Source organism: Lactuca saligna, chromosome 8, assembly GCF_052625555.1.
Source record: "Lactuca saligna cultivar CGN05327 chromosome 8, ASM5262555v1, whole genome shotgun sequence".
NCBI lineage: Eukaryota > Viridiplantae > Streptophyta > Magnoliopsida > Asterales > Asteraceae > Lactuca > Lactuca saligna.
The window spans coordinates 179,176,436-179,185,675 of record NC_136424.1 but is presented as its reverse complement, the minus strand read 5'-3'; the positions used below and the strand labels follow the sequence as shown (position 1 = coordinate 179,185,675).

Genomic DNA, 9,240 nt, shown 5'->3' with positions numbered 1-9,240 from the left:
GTGGTGGTGGGGGCAGCGATGGGGGGTAGTGGTGATGTCGATGATGGCGACGGTGGTGGTGGTGGCAGCGGGGTGGCGATGGTGGTGATGATGACAAACGGTGGTGGTGACGACGACAATTGTGGTAGTGATGGTGATGGCGGCGGTGGTACTGGTGACGAGCTAGTGGTGGTGGTGATGATATGTCGGTGCTTGTGGTAGTGATGTTGGGTGGGTGAGTGTTTGTGGGGGGAGGGGGGTTGGTGTGTGTGTGTTTATGGGGATGGGGGTGGGCTTGGGAGTGGGTGTGGGTAGGTAGAGGTAGGGTGGGTTGATGGTGTTAATGCTATGGTAGATAGAGGAGGATGGAGTGGGAGTGGGAGTGAGTGTGTGTTTATATTTTAGAAAAAAATTGAAATTAGAAAAATGTTGAAAACAATGATTATCGGTTTTCAAAAATTTTCATCTTCTTTTGTAATTTTAGATAATTTTTTCATTTTTAATAAAAATTTTAGAAAAATAAACGAACTAAACGTTTTTTTAAAATTCTCATTTTATTGGAAATTTTTTCCGAAAGACGATAAATTTTCCGAAACTAAATGTATCCTCAATATTAAACAAAGAGGTTATTTCCTTCCTATTATATTGCAATAAACAAACATTTAGTTAGTTTATTCAAATTCGCAATCCGGTAATTTTAAATATAAATTGTGCTGAAAGGTCAAAAACGCCCTCGTTCGAGACCTTCCATTCTGCAATTCCCAATTTCCCATACGCAAGTTAGCGTTCTACCAACGGAAAAGCCCTAATTCTTTTTCTTGATTTAGGGCAATTTATACGAGTTCTTCTTTGAAGGACATGCCACAGCATTCATCTAAATTACACTCACCGAATCAGCAGCCGGACGTCACCCCCTCTACCCCCAAATCACAGGCCACCAAAATGGTTCGATCTTCCGATGATAACGAGAAGAAGGTACAATCTTTACTTTTGAATACATACTGCGAGAGCTCCGTATTGTTCACCATAGTAACATCATTCAATCAATCCAGCAATAAACTTTAAACGAAAAGGGTCTTTCTTTCCTTGGTTTTCTAGCATTTGGGCAGAGTTTAATCGCTGATTTATAATCTCTATGAAAGCTTTGATGAATAGAGTCTAGACGTTGAAGAATTAACGTCTCTGATTCATAAGTCATGTACGCATGTGTCTTTGTGCAGAATTTGGTCAAGAAGCTTAAAGATATCGAATTTAGCGTTCCAATTGTTTATGGTAACATAGCATTCTGGCTCGGAAAGAAAGCAAGCGAGTGAGTTTTCAAACTTTTTTCTAGCGATTCTTGATAGGCGTTGAAATAAATGCCAAAACTTGTAGTTTCATGATACAATCTTTTGCTTTTAGGTATCAATCTCACAGATGGACAGTTTACGTGAGAGGAGCAACTAACGAGGATTTGAGTGTAGTAGTTAAACGTGTTGTGTTCCAATTACATTCCAGTTTCAATAATCCAATGAGAGTAGTCGAATCTCCACCATTTGAGCTATCAGAATCTGGATGGGGTGAATTTGAAATTGCTATCACTCTTCATTTTCACAATGATGTTTGTGAGAAACCCCTACACTTGTTAGTTTCTTTCGTATTGTGATTTCCCACATTTGAAAACTGTATCATTTCCATAAATTAATTACAATTCACAACTTTGATGGATTTAAAACATTCACATTTCACAGATATCATCATTTGAAGTTATATCCTGAAGATGAATCGGGTTCCATGTCTGTTAAAAAACCAGTGGTGGTTGAGTCATATGATGAAGTTGTCTTCAGTGAGCCATCTGAGGGGTTATTTGCACGTGTTCAGAATCATCCAGCTGTCATTGTTCCTAGACTGCCACCTGGCATAATCTTACCCCCTGGTGAGTGAGTTGTCATTTTGATGTGACATGTAAATAGTAACATACTTTCATTTGATCATTTCATTTATTTCTATTCTAAAATTCTACTTTCAGTTTTATTCTTAGAACATTTTTCCAAATTAACCAATTTTACCCTTTTAAATGCCCTTGTTTTTTTTTCTTGAAGTATCAGTTGAAGATGCAGATAAAAGGAAGAAATTTGATCCAAAAGATAATCCTCTTACACAGTGGTTTACAAATTTTTCAGAAGCAGATGAGCTTTTAAAACTTGCAGCAGCTCGACAACAGGTAAGCATGAACTTTTTTTTTTGTCTCTTAATAACATCTGAATCATTCAGCTCTAACAAGTCATTAAGTGCTGAATTGATAATGATATCTGAATGAATAAAATGTTGTTGATATAAATAATGTTTACTTTCTGGAATCTGGACTGAATGCATTGGCTGAATATGATTAAAAGACTATGTTACCCTTTTGTTTTAAAAAAGACAAATAATAAAATTATCATTTATTAGGTAGTTTTTATAAACTAAAAATGTACTTATCACATTAAATAGTTTTAGAATTTTTAAATAAATAAAAGTTACACTATAAACTACTTAAAAATAAATTATTTTGTAACTTACGATTTTGGGTTGTATATTGAAATAAATCGTATCCATTTTTAATCAAACGAAACATTTATATCAACCGACTTTAATATAAAATTGGAATAAATAGTTTTAATTTCTTTTAGAAAGCTTCAATTTTTAGAATTAGACAAAACATTAACAAAGTAGCATTTATTCAAATCAAAATGAAAAAGAATTTCGTTAAATAAATTATAGAACAAGGTTAAAAGAAAAATAACGATAACAAAGGGTAGATTAACAATATAACATAATTGTAAAAAGAACTTAACTACTTATAAGGAGAAATAATATATAAAAACACCACTTAGATACTCTTTGTTTTTCCGAAGCGAAAATGCCTGAAGTCTGCGAACCACCTCTGCAACCCTCTGTAGTAGAAGAGGTAGACCATACGGCTGTAACATTTAATAAAAAGTATGGTTCTTTTTAACGTCTGTAGACTGCTGCAGTAAGTTAAAGTAAGGTGTGAAGAGGTTTGAAGCAGTTGGTTGTTTTTAAGTCAGAAGTCTTCTGAAAAACAAACAGTTGCGAAGGGTTAAGTGCTGCGTGGCGCGGCAATAAGTGGTCTGAAGTGGTTTTTTAGAAAAAACAAACAACACCTTAATGTTAAGGACACCTCTTTATCAACTTAATTTATCCAGCTATGTTGTTAATATTAAGTAAAAAAATGAATGAAGACTTAATGGAGAAAGTCTTCTTATGTTTACTTTATGTATTAAGTCGTTCTTTCTGCATTAAGTCTAAAAGAAACACCTAAACACATATATGTAGAGTAACTAACTATTTTGGAATATGTATATAAATATACAATATCATTATATAGTATAGAATAGTTTTTTTTTTTTTTTTTTTTTTTTTTTTTCTCATTGTTTGAGGAAATAATATATATAAAAAAAGAATGAGATAAGGAATATAAATGTTCACTTTATAAACAAACTACTTTCCTCTATTTCATGTAGAACAAAATCCAAGTAGATCCAAAAAATATCTAAAAATTGGAAGATTTTGGATAATGGAAGTGGATATCGTTTGATTAAATGGGGTGCATATGATTTGTTTGGCATAATCAACCTTGTCTTTTGCAAATTATTGATGACTAAAAATCATTGAACATTCTTGCTTATGTTTAATTTTTTCCCGATTTGGAATTAAGTGTAGAATTTGGTGTTTTTTTTATGGATTTCATGTGATATTTGATCCATATGCACATTCTTCCAAACCCAACTAGTGAAAAAGCACATGACCTTTGACAACTCCATAACCAAAACCTGATAAGGATGTGAAAGAAATCCTCCCTTAGTAAATGACCATTTTACCCTTTTGTGATGGCTTTGTAGGTGCAAGCTCAAATTGCTAGGGTGAGGCGACAGTTAAGCTTACTCGATGGCCAACATCAACAACACTCCAAACCACCCAATGACCTATAACACCCCCCCCCCCCCCCCCCCCCCCCCCCCTCCCCCTTAATATTGTTTGTATTTGTATTGAACAAAATATTTAATTTAAAAAAAGATGGGTTTTATCATTGTTTTGTTTCGAAATTTCATGCTCAATTTGTTTAATTTTGGCATAATGTGACATAAGTTGCAATTTTTACTTGTTCTTGATCTCTCTTTTGTCCAAAAGACGAGAATGCCCTCCTCATCTTCAATATCAGAAATATCCCTAGAAAGTTTGTTTGAAAAATTGTAATTCTATTGAACAACGGATTTAATTTAAAAAATATATTTTTGTTTCGAAATTCCATGCTCACTTGTGTGATTTGTGGCATATAACGTGACAAAGTTGCAATTTTTTGTACCATTCAAAAGGACGAAAACACCCTTCTCATTTTCATAGAAATTTCTAGAAAGTTTGTTAGAAAAAAGGTAAAAGGGCACATCATTGTTTTGTTTCGAAATTTCATGCTCAATTTGTTTAATTTTTGGCATAATGTGACATAAGTTGCAATTTTTACTGGTTCTTGATCTCTTTTTTGTTCAAAAGACGAGAATACCCTCCTCATCTTCAATATCAGAAATATCCCTAGAAAGTTTGTCTGAAAAATTGTAATTCTATTGAACAACGGATTCAATTTAAAAATTATATTTTTGTTTCGAAATTCCATGCTCACTTGTGCGATTTGTGGATATATCGTGACAAAGTTGCAATTTTTTGTACTATTCAAAAAGATGAAAATACCTCTCATTTTCATTCACATTTTCATAGAAATTCCTAGAAAATTTGTTAGAAAAAAGGCATGCGGATAAAAAGGTAAAAGGGCACATCATTTTCACAGCATATCTTCGTGTACGTTTGTTTATTTTTTATAGATAAAAAAAAAAAAAAAGCTTCTTGCTTTAATTTTTTTTTATTAATTTTTTTATTGGTTATAGTGCCTGAATTTTATCCAATGATACTGTTCTTTTTTGTTAATGCTTTCTAAAAGGGAATCATTCAGACATTCTCATGTGCTATAACTTTTTGATACTTCTATTCCTTGAGATTTCGCAAATGTTGATTCAGATTCCGATTTTTTATACAACGCTTTAGCTTATCGCCTTCAGATATTTCATTTGATTTGTACGATGTACCATGTTTGTATCACCGTATTACAAAATTGCCCTTATTTATATTTCCATTTCCCTAAGCATACCAGTCATTTTTCAGACATTTCAAAACACCATTTATAGTTAAGTAAATTACTTAAATCGTCCATGTGGTTTGGTCAAAATTGTACGTTTGGTTCCTAACTATTTTTTTGCATTCGGATCATCCCTGTGGTTTGATTTTGTTGCGTTTTTCGTCCCTATGGTTTGATTTTGTTGTATTTTTCGTCCCTTTCATACATAAAGTTAGGGACAAAACATGCATTTTTTTTTACCAAATCATAGGGATGAAAAACGCAACAAAATCAAACCACAGGGACGATCCGAGTGCAAAAAAAAAGTTAGGGACCAAACGTGCAATTTTGAACAAACCACAAAGACGATTTCAATAATTTACTGTTTATAGTTTTACAAGATTAAATCATTTTCTCAAATATTTTTTAGTTACCATTTATCCAAAAGTTACAATACATGTTTATTTCTGTCCTATTGACATCATACGACTATTATATTGATAGCAACTTACATAAATCAAGGAATTTTCCACGTAAAAAGCTCGACTTTTTGACTAGATTTATAGTTTTCGTTGACATCCACGTCAATTTAGCATTTTATTACAGTTTCAAAATCTGTTTTTCAGGTAATGAAATACGAGATATTTTCATGTGCCCATGTGAATCTTGATCATCTGCCATGTTTCCTTGCTTATAAACCGTGCACTCTTGATTTGTACAATGGTTTTTCCTTTATTTATAGTTCAAAAGTACAAGTTTTTAATGCAGATAATGAGTCGTACAATGCAAGGACAATGGCTATGCCAACCATTGTACAGATGGTGGTTGTAGGTCCCACAAACATTAATATACTTGGTTGATTTTCTCTGAGTTGTATATGTGAAACTGACTTCCTTCCTGTAAGTAGTTGGGATTGATCTCACATGTCCTCTCACTCTCTCTCTTTATGTATTTATATGTATGAATTTCCATATATTTACGTATTTAGATAATTAGGGACAAGAGTAACATGGGTTCATGTGCATTAAGAAGAACGATGTCACCATCAAAGGAAGATGGGTGTCCTACGGCTGCCCATGACAAGGCTTAGCTATACGGATGACCGCATTTTGCTGCCAGCCATGGACCACTATGTTTTTACTTTTTACCCTCTTTTCGGTGGTCTGATATATCAGTAAGAATCCATAAATAACAGTAAGAATACAGTCGAACGTAATAGCAAGAATGTGAGAATCTATAAATAACGTAAGAATGTAGTCTGATGTAATAGCAAGAATGTGAGAATCCATAAATAACGTAAGAATACAATCTGACGTAATAGCAAGAATGTGAGAATCCATAAATAACGTAAGAATATAGTCTGACGTAACATTAAGAATCCATAAATAACGTAAGGATACAGTCTGATGTAACAGTAAGAATATTAGAATCCATAAATAACGTAAGACTATAGTTTAACGTAACAGTAAAAATGTGAGAATCCATAAATAATGTAAGAATACAGTCTGACGTAACATTAAGAATTCATAAATAATGTAAGAATACAATCTAAAAGTAACACTAGAATGTGAGAATCCATAAATAATATAAGAATACAGTCTAACGTAGCAATAAGAATGTGAGAATCCATAATAACGTAAGGATACAGTCTGATGTAACATTAAGAAAATGAGAATCCATAAATAACGTAAGAATACAGTCTAACGTAGCAGTAAGAATGTGGGAATCCATAAATAACGTAAGAATATAATCTGACGTAACATTAAGAAGCCATAAATAATGTAAGGATACAGTCTGAAGTAACACTAGAAAATGTGAAATCCATAAATAACATAAGAATACAGTTTGGCGTAATAGTAAGAACGCGAGAATCTATAAAGACATAAAAATACAATCTGACATAACAGTAAGTACATGAAAATCCATAAATCACATCTCAGGTTCAAGTTCACGTCTGAATATCATCTCCCTTGCTCGATGATATCCTGATTTACCTTTGTCATGTTGATAAGTGTTGGACTGGTTGGTAGGGATGTTGAGGGTTGCATCCACAAGTCTGTACATGTTTTAACAGTAAAAATTTGAGAATTAGAATCAACAAGTTTGTGTATGGTTGTCTTAACAGTAAAAATTAGTTAAAATTATATTGACGATGGGACTGATCGGTACATGTGACTTGTTACATACCGAGGTTACATATGGCGGAGAAGATGGAAAAGAGATGTCTACATATTGTACATTGTGCATAAATGATTGTACATTTTTCTAGTAATGGTACATGTTGATTGGATTTATTTGACCTTATAATAACTAGACTTAATTATTGTTGTTTTGGTCCTGATGTCTTATCATGAGGTAGAAATCATTTACCTTCCATTAAAAAGTACAAGCAAATTGAAGCTTTAATGACTTGTACATCCTGAATTAATAGTTGTACCTTGCTTTTCATTCTTTGCCAATTGTAGGATTTTGATCTTGACCCAAGATAGAAAGATTTGAGCTAAAATTACGTTTAAGTAATTGGTAGTTAGGTCACTAAAGTAGCTTCAAATGACTTGTACCTTTTAGATTTGCTTTAGCGTTGGACTAAATCATCCTACGATTGCAATAGCTAAATAACCAAAAGAAATGAAGCATTAGTGACTTGTACATGATGAAGAAAAAGGTGTACCTTGCTTTGAATTCAATGGACACTAGATCCCACCTTGTAGGATCTTGTTGTTAACTATAGATTACTTTGTCTACAACGGAATGATGCCATAATAAGCTGTGTTTTTTCTTTTTCTTTTTTGCATTTAAAGACGTATCTTATGTGGATTCAATTAGTGAGTTAATGGATACATTGTTTGAATGTCATAGAGTTGATGGATATGTTTATGGTGACAAATTCGTACTCAAAAGGACATTATTCTAATAGACTTTGGTTTTAAGTAAAAACAAAAGGAAGAGACCAATATGCCCCTATCGTGTCGGAAATGACAATATTTATAGAAAGAGACGTAAAAGAGTAGCCATTCTAAGTTTTCCAATTAACACAAGAGGAAAAAGCTTTCGATTGTGAGGTTTCCCTATAAGTCGAGTGTATTTCTTTCACGTCTTTTGTCTTTGTTTGTCTATGATTGGAAAAAAGTAAATATAGACTATTGGGGAATTGAGGGGTCATTGTAAAAAGTAAAAACATCTTTTTTCCTACTTTGGCCCGCATCAGTTTAGTTTATGTATTTGTCGTTGGAATTTCAGCAATTGTCAAAAACCTTTTATTTGATAGTCGTTTGCATGATCGAGGGATCATTATAAACCCTCATATGTTAGTAAAAATTGTTTTAGCATGCATAAATATCATTAATCGGGTGTTTCGATGTGTATTTTGTTGGTGATTTTATATCCCCAAATATATTTTAATGTAATGGATTTAACAAGTGTTTCAAGAATAATGTAATCGGGTGTATCGAACCCTAAGTGTCAAGTCGGGGTCATTCTTGAAAAATGTAAATTCAGGGACTAATCTGGTTTTTTTTTTTTTTTTTTTTTTTGAAAGATGCAAACTGTTCTCATTTATCCGTTGAGTGGATAAATCCAGGAAAATAACGACTCCTTTGGAACACAGAAAACCGGGAAATGCTTCCTTTTTCATATTCTTCTAAAATTGATTCTGATTTTGTGCCTAAAATCAGAATTGCTACATCAGGAATTATCCTAAGTTTGGATTTCGTGATACCCAATGTATATAGGGTCGAAATATCAAACAAGGAAAATGATTAAACGATTCCTATTTTGTTATCCAGATTTCCATAACCCTATTTCGATATTTCCAACACATTTTTGAAAAAAAAAATGATATGAATTATTTAAAATTATATTATTTGTTGTAATAAAGGGTTTGGTATGGAATGCATAGCTTGCTGAAAGTGATCCTAGTGCGCATTTGACCGTGTCTGTAACATCAAAACTCAAATTTATGTGCAAGGATCAATGTAGAAGATAGTTCTCGAATGTGATGCTTTTGAGGTTTTAATAATTCACCGATCATTGTTTGAGTCCACAACATTCCTAACATCCCTTCGACACCATTTTTACAAAACAACTATTACAAATATTTTAAGAATTTATTA

At 32.8% G+C, this 9,240-nt stretch overlaps 1 protein-coding gene and 1 long non-coding RNA gene across 4 annotated transcripts; one reads left to right on the top strand and one right to left on the bottom strand.

Moving 5' to 3' along the window:
- Window positions 1-704: 704 nt before the first annotated feature.
- Window positions 705-3,973, top strand: LOC145013156 (transcription initiation factor TFIID subunit 14b-like). Of its 2 annotated transcripts, none has more exons than XM_078971962.1 (6): window positions 705-954; window positions 1,200-1,288; window positions 1,381-1,602; window positions 1,710-1,894; window positions 2,067-2,182; window positions 3,864-3,973. In XM_078971962.1, exons 1-6 carry the CDS (start codon window positions 838-840, stop codon window positions 3,951-3,953), a joined length of 819 nt encoding a protein of 272 aa, XP_078828088.1. In that variant the 5' UTR covers window positions 705-837; the 3' UTR covers window positions 3,954-3,973. The 2 variants fall into 2 exon arrangements, with proteins under 2 accessions (XP_078828088.1, XP_078828087.1); XM_078971961.1 differs by having other exon boundaries at window positions 706-954; window positions 2,061-2,182.
- Window positions 3,974-6,903: 2,930 nt separating this feature from the next.
- On the bottom strand, window positions 6,904-7,913 carry LOC145013040 (uncharacterized). 2 transcript variants are annotated; one of them, XR_013664813.1, is made up of 3 exons: window positions 7,833-7,913; window positions 7,566-7,739; window positions 6,904-7,184 (listed from the first exon to the last, which is right to left on the bottom strand). It is a non-coding gene; the product is annotated as an uncharacterized LOC145013040 (long non-coding RNA). The 2 variants fall into 2 exon arrangements; XR_013664812.1 differs by having other exon boundaries at window positions 7,566-7,628; window positions 7,800-7,897.
- Between the last annotated feature and the right edge of the window lie 1,327 nt (window positions 7,914-9,240).

Excerpts from the sequence above, each read along its gene's own strand:
- LOC145013156 (XM_078971961.1), top strand. The coding sequence starts at position 838 with ATGCCACAGCATTCATCTAAATTACACTCACCGAATCAGCAGCCGGAC. Across the intron at positions 955-1,199 it reads CCGATGATAACGAGAAGAAG|AATTTGGTCAAGAAGCTTAA; the intron begins GTACAATCTTTA and ends GTCTTTGTGCAG. Across the intron at positions 1,895-2,060 it reads TGGCATAATCTTACCCCCTG|TATCAGTTGAAGATGCAGAT; the intron begins GTGAGTGAGTTG and ends TTTTTCTTGAAG.